Genomic DNA, 16370 nt, shown 5'->3' with positions numbered 1-16370 from the left:
ACTAAATCTAAATCGATTCAGTGAACCGATATTTCAGATTCCGATTCAAATCGATAAAAACATCGATCTTTTTTCGAAAGAATCGGCATCCGTAATTGATGACAGTTGACAACCACGTTGTCATTTTAGAATATTTAACAACTTGACATTGACAGCCACCATAGAGAAGATTTGATCTAAATCAAAAACTTACGGTACTGAGTTCTACCTCTTCTGAATCCAGAAAAGACAAGTGATCCCACTAAGTACGTACTTAATACAAATTATCATTTAATTACCTGCTATTAAAGCACTTTCATCATGAATCATGAATTATTACTTTTAAAACATGATGAATGAATGCATTGAATAATTATAATGCATTATATATTATGAAATGCCAATTACCGCCCAAAAATCGTTCTTACTCGACTAAAATACTAAAGTAGTTCGAACTAGGCCTAGGTAACATTTTAATTTAGTAATTAGAATTACAGTGCTTGAGAGTTGATGAGTGTTAATTCGGGAGGAACCTTACGATTTGTGTTTTAATAGAAGTCTTAATTTTATCTTATGTAAATTCATTTTAAAGTTTTTTATGGTTATTATAAGCTCGTACGATTTTAATTATAAAAAACAATTTCAATAAAATATAATTAATCTTCAAGTTGACACGATGATACACATATAGTGAAAGCTTGTACTACAGCTGAACACATTAGTGGTTGCCGAGGATTATCTTCATAACACTGTAATATCTGAAATTTTTACAATAGATTATACCTACTGTACTTACTATCCTCCTAATTAAAATATGAAGAATTTTGATTTTTTTTAATTAAAATTATTTTTTATATGCTGACCTTAGCTTGCCAATCGAAACAGGGTTTGATCTTCTGTATTTTTTCTTGTGTTATTTTTGGTGGATGGATTAGTTTGTAAGTATTATCGATAGTCTTTTGATACTCCTGCTCAATAATGTGACTTATTTCTTGATGATCATTCTTGAGAGATTCTATTCTTTGAGTCCAATAATCAAAATCCTCATCTCGTAAGTCAATCAAGCGACTGCTGGGATCTTTGTAATTTAAATCGGATGGTGAGTTCTGAAGGAATGAGAGAATAAATTTATTTAATGTGTAGTCAAATGTCGTTGAATTTAGTAGTTTACGCACGCAGTCTATGAAGAGATATCCCAGAGGGGTTATAAAGCTGCGCACGTCTACTTATTGCAACGTCAGAGTGGACTAGAAGTTTGGCGCATACTATAGTACCTACCTACGTAATGAAAGAACTATTCACACGTAGTCACGTAACCACAATGATTTTATTATAATACTAGCGGACATATACTTTGTTCACGTGGAATTCAGTATTTTGCAAATCTCGCAAAAACCATGGATTTTTCCGGGATGAAAAGTAGCCTATGTGCTAATTCAGAGAAAAATCTATTTCCATTCCGCATTCCCGCCAAATCACTTTAGTAGTAGCGGCGTTAAAGAGTAACAAATATCCAAATAAACAAACTTTCATATTTATAATATTAGTAGGATTAGTAGGATTTTTATGTATTGTATATAGATAGTGGATAAAAACAATAATCTAAAAAAAAGTCTCCACAATTGGGACGTTCCACGTTCAGATGATACATAATAAGTAAGTACCTAATCAGCTACTTTTCACAAAACTAGGGACTAAGTTTGGAACAAAGTTAATTTATTAATTGGCAATTTAATTTGTTCGTAGGACTTGACTGTCATAGTGAACTTTCATATTACCTTCTCAAAATCGTCAATTACCAAAATATCTTCAGCATCTTCAAAAGATTTTGGAATAAGAGCAGGAGTCATAGCAAATGTATTATCAAAACTTATACGTCTTGTATCTTTACTAGATATAATACCCATTTCACACCAAATTTTATGTTGTAAAAAATTGTTATATTTTGTATAAGTCAAAAATTATTGAATAAAAGCACAGATTCATGATACAGTGTATCTACGATTAATAGAAGCAAGTAGGTTATATGCAATTGAAAATTTGTTTAGGAAGAAAAAAATAAATAAATCCTGCTTTCAAATAACAGTGGCGTAGCAAGGCGTTGGCCAAGTGGGCGGCCGCCCACGGGCTCGTATTCAAAGGGGCCTCGCAGGGCCGCAAAGCACCGCGCTACCACGCAAGAGAAAGAATATTATACCTACAAAGGAATGCGAGGTCTCTTTGTATGCAGTACCTAGTGGTATTTTATTTAGTATTTAACCCAAAGGAACTTATTTTACGGGAACAAAGTATTTCGAACGTTATATAATTTTAGAAAACTCCCGTGGAGAAGATGGTAAATTGTAATTTTAATTAATAAATTAAATCTAGACTAATATTATAAAGAGGTAAAGTTTGTAAGTTTGTCACATTTTTTAAATGGGGTAATCTTCGGAACTACTGGTCCGATTTCAAAAATTCTTTCACCAGTAGAATGCTACATTATCGGGGAGTGCTATAGGCTATATTTCATATTAGTATGATATATATTCGCCGAGTTAACACAGTTTTTGTCATACAGGTCGGACCGAAAGCAGACTTATTCGCATGCGCTGCCTTAACCATTGTGTAAAATTTAAATTAATGTATGGAGACTTTATTTATCTTTAAAAGTTCTACAAAAAAGTCCGCGACACCATATATCTATCTTCTATATATTAGCAGATATGTTGTAAAAATTATTAATTTTATATACTTAGGTTTGCGTCATTATTTATGCTACTTAACTTAAATCCTTATCAAAATAAATTATTTAATAATCACAAGGATATTATGGAGATAATATTTGCCCTATATAGTATGTTAATTAGTTTAATAGTTTCGGAGATAATACAAAATTTCTAAAAGTTATAAATAAGAATAAGAATAATGTGCGTCGTTATAAATAAGAGGTCAATGGATTTACCGCCCAAAAATTGTTCTTACTCGACTACTAAAGTAGTCTGTACGGCCTTTATGTGTATGGCCAGAGTTTTGTTCTATCTGTAATGTTGTCAATTTTTTTATCGTGACATATGTCAATGTGGTGTCAATCCACAGAGTACTTTTTGTTTTTTGAAAAGGGAAATCTTTGAATAATTATTTTTTATCTTTGTCAAAGTCAAAGTCAACAAAGTCACAATTTAATTTCATTTAATAGAAAAATATCTATTTTATTTTCTCCACAAAGTAAAAGGTCACTAATCTAATCTTATACCTACCCCTGTAGGTATTGTTGAGATTGATCTTTCCAATAACGTAATCAATCAGAAGATATTTTAGTCGTAATTAATTCCATGTTTATAGAAATTATTACATTGCGATATGTCTTTGTACGACGATCTTGATACAATAAAAGCCCGAACAACAGAAAAGGTAGCAGGATGGTCTTCAGGGATAAAACTTCTACAGTCACAGTTACAGCTCAAAAAAGCAGCTGTTACTCAGCCTAAAAGAGAGGCATTGCGGAGATCTCATCAGGTACCTGTCTAAGTAAATATATATTTTTAATATAAGTTAATCAAATTTAATTTTTATTAAATTTCATATTTTTTTATCAGAGCACCAAGGTAGGTAAAATTTGTTTAACTAAGTAAGATATGTTAATGAGTTTAAAGACATACCAAATCTAGGCTTAAACCTGCACTGCCAACATTGCTTACCTTTATTTAAATATTTGTTGGACTTTTACTCTTAAAAAGTATGATTGCAATATTCTTTTGTAGGTCTTAACACCAGTGATAGATTTAAAAAGTAAACAAAAAGAAGAAGATGATACCAACTCTAACAGTCCAAAAATACAACCAAAAACATTGACGGCTTCATTGAATGTTCGTGATTTTGACTGGAATGTTGCTAATGAGTATGATCCTATGTGGCCTAATGATTATGAAAAAGTTGCTAAAGGTATGTATTAGGTTAATGAATATTGATTATAAATATTGTTATCTGTATGAATATGAATATGAATACTAGTAGGCCTGATTTTTTAGTCTTCAGTAAATTCCTAAATTGTTTTACCTATTATTTGTGTGTGGTATGTGGTACATATTTAGCTGCAATATTAACAATTGTAAAGAGAAAATATTTGATTGTTTGTATGCATTGAATAGGCTCTGAAACTACTGGACAAATTTAAAAAATTCTTTCACCAATGGCTATGTTATTGGTACCAATGGCTAAGTTATCAGTTATATAGACTCTATATTTTATATTGGGAACTAGGCAAGCAAAACTGGGGATTATAGGATAATACTTTATTTTCATCCCCAAACATAGGATTAATTAATTTAACCCTGGGATATTTAGTACTTGTAAATTAAATTTAAGTTGAATTAAGTTGCTAAATATTATAATTTTTCATTAGTTGGGATTGATGTAATACTGCTTAATATATTTCAGAAATGCAAGCCAAAAGGCTAAATCTTGATGGCACTGACAGGGGCGATAGGTCAGAGAGGAAGCGTAAATCAAGATTTGGTGAAGAAGAAGATGTACCACAAGAGAAGACTCTAGTAGCAATGGTATGTATAATTCTACTTCTTTTAATGTCTGCTACTCTCATCCTATAATAATATGTATTAGAGTTTTCAATTATACTTTTTTTTTAATTTTTAACAATCTTTAAACTACAAAATACTGTTAAAAATTTATAAAAAAATTCAGCCCCCCCATTGCAGGGCATTTCGAGTGCCCAAGCAACTAGTGATCAGGACTGCCTTCTGAACCGGTAGTTGAATCTTTACAAATGGTGAATTGACGTTACAAAAGTGCTTGTAAACTGAGCCTACTTGAAATAAATGAATTTTGACTTCAGGAGTGAGGAACCTCCTCACAGTTTCAAGAATCACTTCACTTTTGTGTAATCCTTGATCCTTCTTTTGTATGTGACCCTTTAACCATTAGTATTCTATATTATACTATATTTTGTAACATACAGTTAGGTAAGTAACTTACAAGTATATTTGAAGGTTATTTTAATCATAACAGTAATATGCAAAATGTGCCCTTCATATATAATATAAATGCAAATGAGAGTGTTGTGGTGTCTCTCTTTCTCTTAATTTACACACACAATGTATATCCAGTAGTATAATTATATACATATAAACAATGCCAGATGATGTAAAGATTGACAAGTGTTAAATATGTGCAGCTGGGATTTTTTTTTAATAAGATGTTATTATGCTCTTTGTTCCCTAGCAACCTGAGGAAGAAGAGGCAGAAGAGATATCAAAACGCGCCACTGGAGTTGCTATAGCTCCTCCTCCATCACTTACAATGGAGTCACTGTCACCTCCTCCACCAGCTATCCCTGCTGCAAGCTCCAATACAGGCTTCTCAATTGGAGGTTATGGTGCAAGTTCTATAGCTGCAAAAATCATGGCAAAATATGGTTTCAAGGTGATTATATAAAACAAAGAATATTTGTTTTATTTCAAAGTTTAATATTTTCTGTGTTACTTACTATGAAGTGATAAAATCTTTAATACTTAATTTTCTTAGGAAGGGCAAGGTTTGGGTAAAAAGGAACAAGGAATGTCAGTAGCATTGCAAGTGGAGAAAACTTCCAAGCGTGGTGGGCGAATTATACATGAAAAAGATAGTACTGTAATGCCACCCCCAGCTTTTGCTATGCCAGCCCTCCCTGGGTCAGGTATGATACTAATAAAATTTCTAAATACGGAAATATTAATTTTTGATGTGAATCTATTGGCCTACCTTGACAATAAAATCAATTTTAAAGCTGTGAAGGCTCTTATACTATGTAGGCCTTTTTTTTTAGTTGTCAGTAAATTTCCAAATGATTTTTTCTATTATTTATGTGTGGTATGTACCTACACTAAGCTGCAATATTAATTTGTTAAGCAGTCTGCGGTAAGCCTCTTTTATATGGCAAGGCAATATCTTATGATAGTAATTTAGTTAAAATCAATACTCTAAAGTAATTTCTTTTTTACAGACTCTCCAAATGCATCTGATTCAGCACAAGCTGCTAAAGAACCCTCAATTACAGAAATAATGAAATCACCCAGTAAAGTGGTTTTACTGAGGGTAAGAATAATATTAAGCAACAAAAAACAAATAATTGTAACACTGTACGTTTGTTCAAATTATATAGTAGCTTTCTTGATAGTAAATAAGCTTCATATGAAGGCTGCCAGTTCACCGAAGATGAGCGAGGCAGCGGAGCTGAGAAACTGAGAAATATTAACCAATAGGATTACACAAAATCTCCGCTCCTCTTAAGTGGACAGGGACTTGCGGGATAGTTAAAAAAATCATATAAAACCGGTAAGCGGAGCGAAGAACCACGTGTGGGGAAGCAGAGAAGATAGCCTGCAATTCCGCTTTGCATTACTTTCTCACTTCGGTCCGCAGCCTTGCTCTGCTCCGGTGGACAGACACAGTACGTAACTCCGCTCCGGAAAAAGCCTAGTTCGGACTACTTTAGTATTTTAGTCGAGTACGAACGATTTTTGGGCGGTAAATTAAAAAATTGTTCAAACTCAACTAAAATAATAAAGTAGTCCATAAGGCCTATAAGTCCATTTCTCCGCCACGCTCCCTCACTCCGCTCTGGTGGATAAACAGCCTTAAGCTTGTTCAAAGCTATGTGATATATTTGTCTGTATTTATTTTTTGTATTGCAGAACATGGTGGGTCCGGGTGATGTTGATGAAGAACTAGAACCGGAAGTGAAGGATGAATGCAACACAAAATATGGCGATGTCATAAAGGTGTTGATATATGAGTTGCCAAATGTTCCCCATGAAGAAGCTGTTAGAATATTCGTTGAGTTCAAGAGAATTGAAAGTGCTATAAAAGCAGTAGTAGATTTAAATGGTAGATTTTTTGGCGGCAGACAAGTCAAAGCAGGCTTTTACGATGTTGAAAAGTTTAACACCTTACAGTTAGTAGAATAAATGGTGTTTTAATTCATGGTTATTTTTATTTATTTAAGTTCATTTTCAAGAAAACCATCAGCCTATTTTGGTGGCCTGCAGGAAGACTAGGTGCTCATTTTTTCTAAAAGATAAAAATGTGGGCATAAAAACTGACGGACTCTACACAGGGACGATTTAACTAAACAGACTGTTCAGTTAAAACCTTGTACCGAATCGTAAATCTATGGTTAACACAATATATCATCTGCAGCTAGTATGTTCTCATTTCTAATTTCATGAATTGGATATTGTTTTGTTCTTTTTGATAAACCTATAAACTGAGCCAGGGTTTTTTATTTTGTTATCACCATTTTACAATATTGTTTAGGACCATAGATTTACAATTCGGTACAAGATGTTTAGGACCAAATAATTATTTCCTCCTTTTTTACGTTTAAATTATAAGATTTTTCTTTATGCTTGAATTCAAACAACGAATACCTTGAGCTTTAAGAGACCTGCGTGCATCCTGCCTGTTATTTTCAATAATTTATTATTGATGATTTATAATTAGGGACATAGAGTATAATAGAGGATTCAAAACAATATAACCCAGATCTAAAATATCCATACTGACAATTGAACAATTGTCAATGTCAATGTCATGTGTCATGTGATGTCATGTGACATTGATGATTGAATTTGATTGTGATAGTGATTTGTGATTTTACATTTAATTACAAAAACTAATTTATTAATTTAGGCTATATCTTTGTAGTAAATACAGAATATCGTACAATGTAATTAAAATATCTAGAAGAGTGTTGGCATTATTGAACCAATGTTGGATTGTTAATGCTAGTATTTGTATAATATTGTAATTGCTTGCAACATGGCTTTTTATTCATGCAATCGTTATAGATTAATTGTTTTTATTATGTTAGCATTGATTATGTGGCAATGCTTTCGATTATTATTACCAGATAAACCTAAAAATCTATTTTCCGAGGTAAGTTACTAGACCACGATTTTCATTCATATTTTTCTATTAACTTAAATAAGATACATTATAGGTAATTTATTTTTTTAGCGAACTATTCTACAGTTAGAAGATGATAAGTATAATAAGCACAAACAAGACAAAATCAAAATTAGAGTGTACTATGAAGCTTTATGTCCTGATTCCAAGCATTTCTTTATAAAGCACTTGTGGCCTGTGACTGAAAAATTATCAGATTTTATTGAAGTAGCATTAGTTCCTTATGGAAAGGCTAGTGTAAGTATACCATTTTATATCTTCTATTCACACATAGATAACACAGACTTCGCGGAAATCAATGTAAACTTTTAACCCCACTTTAGGGATTGAATTTTGAAAATTCATGAATGACATATTTTGTATTTTTTTTTATTTATGATCAAAATTTTTTAACTGTAACTCTGTAAATGAAGGACTCCATACAAACTTTCGTTCGTTCACAACCCATATTCGGCTCACTGCTGAGCTCTAGTCTCATTCTGAGAGGGGTTAGGCCATAGTCCACCACGCTGGCACAATGCGGATTTGTAGACTTCACACAGGCAGAGAATTAAGAAAATTTTCTGGTATGCAGGTTTCCTCATGATGATTTCCTTCATCATACAAACTTTAGGATATGTAAATTTAACAATTGGTAACTAACCAATGAATTGGTTAAAACATTTGAGATTTATTACTTTATGAACATAATAGTAATAATGTAATAATAATCCAAGTCACAACCTACCAAATGCCTGAGAGCTACTAGTGACAAACAGAGTTTTAATTCTCTTATTTTATATACTTACTAGCGGACGCTCGCGACTTCGTCCGCGTCCTACCCTACCCTACCCCTACCCTACCCCTACCCCTACCCTACCTCAAACCTACCCCTACCCTACCTTACCTACACCCTACCCCCATCCTACCCCTACCCTCCCCGTATCCTATCCCTTTCCTACCCCTACCCTACCCAACCCCTACATCTACCCTACCCCTACCCTACCCTACCCTACCCCTACCCTACCCCTACCCCTACCCTACCTCAAACCTACCCCTACCCTACCTTACCTACACCCTACCCCCATCCTACCCCTACCCTCCCCGTATCCTATCCCTTTCCTACCCCTATCCCACCCGTACCCCTATCTCACGCCTATCCTACCCCTACCCTACCACTTCCCTATCCTACCCGTACCTCTACCCTTCCACTACCTTACCTCTACCCCTACCCTACCACTACCCTAAACCCGGCCCTAAACCTACCCTACCCCTACACTTCCCTACCCGTACCCTACCCTACCTTATAACTTCTCTATCTTACTCCTACCCTTAGCAAAATCGGTCCAGTCCTTCGAGAGTGGTGGTATGACCAAGAGAAATAGAGACTTCTATGCTAATAATATAAAGAGGTAAAGTTCGTGTGGTTGTAGGAGGTAATCTCTGGATCTACTGAACCGATCTGGAAAATTGTTTTACCAATAGAAAGCTACGTTATTTGCGAGTGTCATAGGCTATGTTTGGTCCTCATATTTACACGGGAACGGGAACTACGTAAATGAAAGCGCCGGGCGTCATATAGCGGAATTTCTGCGTCTTTTAGAAATTTTGTATTATCTCCGAAACTATTTGAGTAATTAACATACTGTAAAGGGTAAATCTTATCTCCATAATATCCTTGTGATTATTAAATAATTTATTTTAATAAGGATTAAAGTTTAGTTGTATAAATAATGACGTAAACCTAAGTATATAAAATTAATAATTTTTAAAACACAAAAGGTACTATATCTGCTAATATATAGAAGATAGATATATGGTGTCGCGGACTTTTTTGTAGAACTTTTAAAGATACATAAAGTCTCCATACATTAATTTCAATTTTACACAATGGTTAAGGCAGCGCATGCGAATAAGTCTGTTTAAGAGGATTTTTAGTCCGACCTGTATGACAAAAACTGTGATAACTCGGCTAATATATGTGATACCAATATAAAATATAGCCTATAGCACTCCCCGATAATGTAGCATTCTACTGGTGAAAGAATTTTTGAAATCGGACCAGTAGTTCCGAAGATTACCCCATTTAAAAAATGTGACAAGCTTACAAACTTACAAACTTTACCTCTTTATAATATTAGTATAGATGTATTGAAAACAAATGCAGTTATCAGTTAAAAAGTTCAATTTCAATATTTGTTTAATAATAATTATAATTATATATATTTATTAATTTTCCTTTTATAATTATAAATATAATAAGGAAAATTTTAGCAAATAATATTATTTTAGTCATTTCATATAGTTTATTGTTTAGGCCTTGAACATTTCTTTATCATAAGCTTATAGGAAAAATTTAATGTACCATAAATCTACTTTTATCTAAGATATCAATTCTATCATGATAATATTATGTAATTTATGTAGTATTATATTTTATGTAACTAAAATAAGCCAGCTGCTAAACCTGAATTATTTACCATGGCCTGTAACCATGTGGCACAACCATTCTCATTCCATGATCGCAAATGTTTCAAAAATTAAAAAATGTATGAGAATGACATTTGGTATTGGCAGGTCAAGTTGTCAATCAGATCTGTCATTTCCATATTTTTTTTTTATTTTCGAAACATTAGCGTTTGTAGGAAGAGAACTGATGTGTCACATGGCTACAGACCCATAATTATCTCGAACTGCATCAATAATCAGAATATCAAGGTCTTGAAGAAATGTTTCTTCAATTACAGACAAAAGATGAAAATGGTCAGTATTACTTTTCTTGTCAACATGGTGAAGAAGAATGCTATGCAAATAAAGTGCACGCTTGTGCAATTGAATCGTTGGGCAACATGACGGCTGCTGTCAGGATCACAACATGCATGATCATTGATAATTTTGATGCTGATCAAGCCCTGTCTCGGGTAAATATTTTTTATTTTTCATGATAATGATAAAAATACACTGATATCAGGTCTATCTTTACAAAACAATATAAAATGAACACCAAAAAAAAAAACTTATATAAAATGATGTTAAGTACTGTTGGATGTGTTACTAGGTCATGAAAAATGATGCGATCAAAAGAGGAAATTTCCACATCTCAATGTTAGTTGTGGTCAACAACGAACATTATTTAAACAAATAATACCTAATTATTGTCTACAATGTCGAGTTATGTTTAGGAAGTGCAAAAACTATAAATACATAAATAAATAATGGAATAAAGACAAAATTGTGCATGTGTGCGCTAGTTTTGTAGCCGCAAAAAAGTTCACCTAATTGTTGAGCATTAGGTGAGCCTACTTTTCTCATAAAGTGTCAACACTCACAAACAAGAAGGTTTGTGTACCTTCTTGTTTTTGAGTGTTGACACTGCAATCTAAAAAATTAAAAAAGAAAGGTAATTATGTTTTTTTTTTTCAGTGTTCTAAAGAAATCGGCATTTCTCCAGAGCCAATCAACAACTGTGCTGTCCATGCACACGGATCAGCCTTGCTAAAGAAACACGGTGACGATACTAATATTGTAAAGCCAACTTTTATTCCAACAATAACCATCAACGGCTCAAAGGACAATCAGGCAGCCCTCTTGAAAAATTTCCATTTAGAGATTTGCAAGATGATTGATATGCCATTGCCTCCACCATGTTTGTGACAGTCAATGATCCACAGAGAAAAGGTTAAACATATTTTACTCTACAAATCTGCACAAATGTAAAAACATAGACGATAAATATTACCATGTATAAAGGTGAAAATTTACACAAGGAGATTTTGCTCAGATATTGTTCATAGACACTACATCATTATAGTCTGGCAAGTTCGTTGATGACACTCCCATGATATGCGGGCGACGGGGGGAAACATTGCGCGGGTGTGAAATCGTGCGTGCGGGGAAGTGAGGTGCATCAGTCATGGGTTTTTCATTCATCGCTACACGCCCCCCGGCCCGCGCGGACCATCGGGAGTGCTATGATCGAAGTTGCCGAGCTATAGTTTTGAGTTTTTTATCTTAGATTGATTTTATTTTTGAATCCTTTACAATTTGCTTCTGATGTTTTAATTTTTTATTGTTCAATCCTAAAACAGATTCATTATTTATTAGGAAAATAATGTATTTTGCAATGTTTGGCTCTAGCCACATTGCAAGAACCAGCTCATGACTAAGGGCCCCGTATGGGTTCGAAACTAGTCGGGCGTACTCCGACGTTGTGAGTTTTAGCCGTGTTTTATAATAATATTTTGCAATGGGCGAATTATATAATATCGAATATTTGTAAAGTGATGTTTAATATTCTTGAAGTTATATTTGTATTCTGCAATGTACAAAGATTTTATTCTATTAGATATGTCACTAGCGCGTCGAAACTGAGGCGAACAAAGGTGCCTAATTGTCTTGATTTAATTTAGTCGCATAATAAACAACGAAAGTTATTTAAACCAATAATACCTAAATATTGTCTTCAATGTGGAGATGTGTGTTCAGGAAGTGTTAAAACTATATATAAATTATGCAATGTAAGTAAACACAATATTGTGCATGTGTGCGCTCAATGGAGTATCTAAATTCTGTTTACTTTTTGCGGTGATTTTGTTGGTACGTAACATATCTAATAGTACAAAATCGTTGGCAATGTAGGTATCTATCTGCTAATTATTTACTTTTTAGATCGCGTCACACTTTGAGTCCGCTCTGAACACAAGACATAGTTGCACAGTAAACGAAAACATATCCGAGTCAGATTAATAACTGTGCAATTCTGTGTGCTGCAAAATCAGACTGGACTGGAAGTTTGGACATACTATCATCATCAACATATCAGCCGATGGACGTCTATTGCAGGACATAGGCCTTTTGTAAGGACTTCCAAACATCACTATACTGTATCCAGCGAATCCCTGCGACTCGCTTGATGTCGTCAGTCCACCTGGTGGGGGGTCGGCCAACACTGCGCTTTCTAGTGCGGGGTCACCATTCCAGCACTTTGGGACCCCAACGTCCATCGGCTCTTCGAACTATGTGCCCCGCCCATTGCCACTTCAGCTTCGCAACTCGTTGAGCTATGTCGGTGACTTTGGTTCTTCTGCGGATCTCCTCATTTCTGATTCGATCACGCAGAGATACTCCTAACATAGCTCGTTCCATCGCCCGCTGTGTGACTCTGAGCTTTCTTGTGAGGCCCATAGTTAGCGACCAAGTCTCGGAACCATAGGTCATCACTGGCAACACGCACTGTTCGAAGACATTTGTCTTCAGGCACGGAGCATTTGGCACTGGCACATACTATATCTATATTAAATGTATATCTTTTATGTATACAGATACACAAGAATAATATTAATACGATATCTTTATAATACTGGCTTCCACAGTGAAATAATATTTTTTGTCCAAATTTTCAAACAATTTGACTATATCTACTACAAGTACTTGCATATGTATTGCATAGTATGTATTATATAAAGTTATGATTAGGTAAAAATTCGTTCCTTGAAGTAAAAAAAAAGTATTAATGAGAGTTGTAAAGATAATATAATACTTTAGTTATAGCAAATAGTATGTTTTTACATTACTCATTTAGTAGTGGTAAGTACTTGACAATTTGGCTTTTATATGGTTGTACTCTTAATTTATTTTTGTTGATTTTGTATTGTATTTCTTTTTAATATAGGTTTAGGGATTAATTTTATAAAAATATTTTGGTTTTTTATATCACCAAATATAAAATGAACTTATAGATTTTTTATTCCAGTTTTAAAATCAATACTTTGGTTGTGTTTGGCATTTATTTTGAGGCGTATCCTATCATATTAAGAGGCAAGCAAATAAGAATAAACCTATTGAAGGTATAGTTTAATTTTGTAATAGTTCAAAAAATGTATCTATTATAAGAGTAAATAATAAGTATACAAAAGATGCGTGCATTGTATAAGACAAGCATAGGTAAGTTGTAATTTTTTTTTATGCGAATTTGTTAATATTCTAAAAAACAATCATTCAGCCGAAAATAGAACCTCCACGTTTTCAGTGGGTGGGTGTTTATTTAAGTTGTATTTAAGTCATTGCAGTATCCGTATCTCAAGCTACGCTGCCTTTGCAGCTAGATGGCATTGTCCTGTATAATAAAAACAGACGCCCGCGATTTCGTCTGCGTGATAATCAGTTTTCCAGAAAACCCTAGCAAAAGTAGCTTATACATTGCTTAATAACCACCACAATTTTCTAGTGAAAATCCCAATTAAATCAGTTCAGTCGTTTCAATGATTATGCCCAGACAGACAGACAAAAATTTCAATACAGTTCGTTTGTGTATTAGTAGGTATCCTACTAATATTATAAACGCGAAAGTTAATATGGATGTTTGTTTGGATGTTTGTTACTTCTTTACACAGGAAGTAAAACTATAAGAAATTGTAATTGTTATCAATTGTAAATTATAATACTGTATTACTTTTTCAAAAGAGAAACTGTTGAGTTTGTTGCCGGTATCTTCTCAGCAGAACCTGCCTTCCGAACCGGTGGTAGAATCTTTACCAATAGTCAACTGACGTGTCAGAAGTGCCTGTAAACTGAGCCTACTTGAAATAAATTAATTTTGAATTTTAACGCCGCAACTACTGAACCGACTTGGCTGCTATTTGGAATGGAAATAGATTTTACTCTGGATTAACACATAGGCCATAACATCCCGGAAAAATCCATGGCTCACTTCGCTTCACGCGGATAAAGTTGCGGGCGTCCGCTAGTGTATATAGAAATATCTATAAGCACTTATATAACTTACATATAAATAACTATAACCGCAGTTATTTCGAAACCACAGGCGTCTGTTTGTTTCAGACTTATTTATAACATTAATGATGATTAATGTACATTTTGATATAGTGATGGATTCTCGTACAAATTTAATTAGGTAAATACCTAATTAACCATTGGGTTATTTTTTAGTAGAATATACTTAAGTAAAAATAATATGCAATCAGAATGAATACATAATCTTAAGCTTAGGTACCAGTTTAACAACACAAACCTATGAGTGAAAATATGAACTAAATAATTTTTCCTTTATTGTTTTAGATCAAATTTATTGTTTAGATGTTTTTTTTTTAATTTATTTAAATGTAAGTTATTAATAATTTCCGAATGTATCTAGTATAGAAATCGATAATAATGTACAAAAATATCGTATTCATAAATACTTATACAAAAAATTTAGGTGATTTGGTTAAATATCTTGCCATTTGTACCAGAACGTTAAATTAAAGAAATATGTACCTAATTATGCATTTTATTAGTTTTGCTCTTACATAGTTATATGCGCCACGGTGAATTAGAATAATTTTGACAAAATAAACATTTTTTTTTGTATTTCTGTTTATTTTTTTCAAGAATGATTTTTGAATTAATGAATTTTTTTTCTCAACATGATCAATTCTCAGAGACGTATTATCTAAGCGAGCCAGGCGTGTTCCTAGGGGTCTTAGGTACCTACTGACTGAAAAGTGTTTGTTTGTTTGGTCAAATGCTCTAATCTCAGTAACTAATGGTCTAAATGAAAAAAATCAATGTTTGCTAGCCTATTAATTGAGCAAGGCTAGGTAGGTACATACACATTATTGACATTAGACTTACTTACTTATAGACTGTGTAAATACTTGGGTGGAATCGCGGGGCACAGCTATTACAATATGAAAGTACCAAATTGTGGTTGCTTCAACAGCAGTTGTTAGTGTGACTCAGTTAAAGTACCATTTAAGTGAGAGTTAAGAAATGCCAACTCAAACTTAGACCTCTGCCTCACCACAGTGCAACGACGAGCGTGTCGAGATGCGAGATACTTAATAAAAAACTACAGTCATTAATGTAAACTATTTAAAATTGTGTAATTATTTAAACCTGTGTATGGAAATCTTTAACCATGTATTTTTTATTATACTTAATCTGGAATCAATCTCTGTTGTTGAAATCCACATTAAATTTGTTACGTAGTTAAAAAGATCTAAGCGTACAAACGCGGGAAGCTCTTGGACTATAATATATTCTTTGGCGGAAAGCGACGTCGTTTTAAACTATGTAAAGAAGATCGATAGATGGCGCCGGTGGTATTGGTCGTGGCTTTGATAAGGTATATTTAGGAAGGTGGTGGTGGAATTATGTCAGGTAGATGGTTAGTTATAACCAACTGAATAGGTGCTTTATCTACTTGCCTACGGTAGGTACTATCGACTTTAAATACAAGTAAATACTTAATGTTGTTAGGATTGATCATTTTCTCTCTCATTTATTTATTTTTAACAATGCTTATAAAATACAAAATATAATCCAAAACACTATTAAAAATTTATAAAAAAAATCAACCCTCCCGCTGCGGGACATTTGAGTGCTCAAGCAACCGGTGATCAGGGCTCCAGAGTGAGGAACCTCCTCACAATACGCGCCGTCTCAAGAATCACTGCCTTTTGTATCCG

The 16370-nt window shown here is 33.6% G+C and overlaps 3 protein-coding genes across 4 annotated transcripts; 2 read left to right on the top strand and 1 right to left on the bottom strand.

Moving 5' to 3' along the window:
* Nucleotides 1-635: 635 nt before the first annotated feature.
* On the bottom strand, nt 636-1886 carry LOC112057561 (MICOS complex subunit MIC25-like). Its single transcript, XM_024098014.2, has 3 exons — nt 1758-1886; nt 843-1085; nt 636-737 (listed from the first exon to the last, which is right to left on the bottom strand). The coding sequence occupies exons 1-3, from the start codon at nt 1884-1886 to the stop codon at nt 636-638; spliced, it is 474 nt and encodes a 157-aa protein (XP_023953782.2).
* Nucleotides 1887-3081: 1195 nt separating this feature from the next.
* On the top strand, nt 3082-6939 carry LOC112051287 (splicing factor 45). 2 transcript variants are annotated; one of them, XM_052884128.1, is made up of 7 exons: nt 3082-3477; nt 3723-3903; nt 4399-4520; nt 5200-5400; nt 5503-5653; nt 5960-6095; nt 6651-6828. In XM_052884128.1, exons 1-7 carry the CDS (start codon nt 3322-3324, stop codon nt 6685-6687), a joined length of 984 nt encoding a protein of 327 aa, XP_052740088.1. In that variant the 5' UTR covers nt 3082-3321; the 3' UTR covers nt 6688-6828. The 2 variants fall into 2 exon arrangements, with proteins under 2 accessions (XP_052740088.1, XP_023945639.1); XM_024089871.2 differs by having other exon boundaries at nt 3088-3477; nt 5960-6051; nt 6651-6939.
* Nucleotides 6940-7565: 626 nt separating this feature from the next.
* Nucleotides 7566-15181, top strand: LOC112051295 (GILT-like protein 1). Its single transcript, XM_024089883.2, has 4 exons — nt 7566-7893; nt 7975-8160; nt 10650-10823; nt 11326-15181. The coding sequence occupies exons 1-4, from the start codon at nt 7777-7779 to the stop codon at nt 11554-11556; spliced, it is 708 nt and encodes a 235-aa protein (XP_023945651.1). The 5' UTR covers nt 7566-7776; the 3' UTR covers nt 11557-15181.
* The last annotated feature ends 1189 nt before the right edge of the window (nt 15182-16370 follow it).

The sequence above is a fragment of the Bicyclus anynana genome, chromosome 1 (genome assembly GCF_947172395.1).
Source record: "Bicyclus anynana chromosome 1, ilBicAnyn1.1, whole genome shotgun sequence".
Lineage (NCBI taxonomy): Eukaryota > Metazoa > Arthropoda > Insecta > Lepidoptera > Nymphalidae > Bicyclus > Bicyclus anynana.
Note: the sequence above shows the minus strand (reverse complement) of the source record. Positions and strands in the feature narration are given on the sequence as shown.

What these genes read in the sequence shown, in the direction of transcription:
- LOC112057561 (XM_024098014.2), bottom strand. Translation starts at nt 1,886, where the DNA reads ATGGGTATTATATCTAGTAAAGATACAAGACGTATAAGTTTTGATAAT. An exon ending in TAATTGACGATTTTGAGAAG is followed by an intron (nt 1,086 to 1,757) that starts GTAATATGAAAG and finishes TCATTCCTTCAG; the next exon opens with AACTCACCATCCGATTTAAA. An exon ending in GTTTCGATTGGCAAGCTAAG is followed by an intron (nt 738 to 842) that starts GTCAGCATATAA and finishes TAAAAATTTCAG; the next exon opens with ATATTACAGTGTTATGAAGA.
- LOC112051287 (XM_024089871.2), top strand. Translation starts at nt 3,322, where the DNA reads ATGTCTTTGTACGACGATCTTGATACAATAAAAGCCCGAACAACAGAA. An exon ending in CATTGCGGAGATCTCATCAG is followed by an intron (nt 3,478 to 3,722) that starts GTACCTGTCTAA and finishes ATTCTTTTGTAG; the next exon opens with GTCTTAACACCAGTGATAGA. An exon ending in AGAAGACTCTAGTAGCAATG is followed by an intron (nt 4,521 to 5,199) that starts GTATGTATAATT and finishes TTTGTTCCCTAG; the next exon opens with CAACCTGAGGAAGAAGAGGC.
- LOC112051295 (XM_024089883.2), top strand. Translation starts at nt 7,777, where the DNA reads ATGGCTTTTTATTCATGCAATCGTTATAGATTAATTGTTTTTATTATG. An exon ending in TTCCTTATGGAAAGGCTAGT is followed by an intron (nt 8,161 to 10,649) that starts GTAAGTATACCA and finishes CTTCAATTACAG; the next exon opens with ACAAAAGATGAAAATGGTCA. An exon ending in CTGATCAAGCCCTGTCTCGG is followed by an intron (nt 10,824 to 11,325) that starts GTAAATATTTTT and finishes TTTTTTTTTCAG; the next exon opens with TGTTCTAAAGAAATCGGCAT.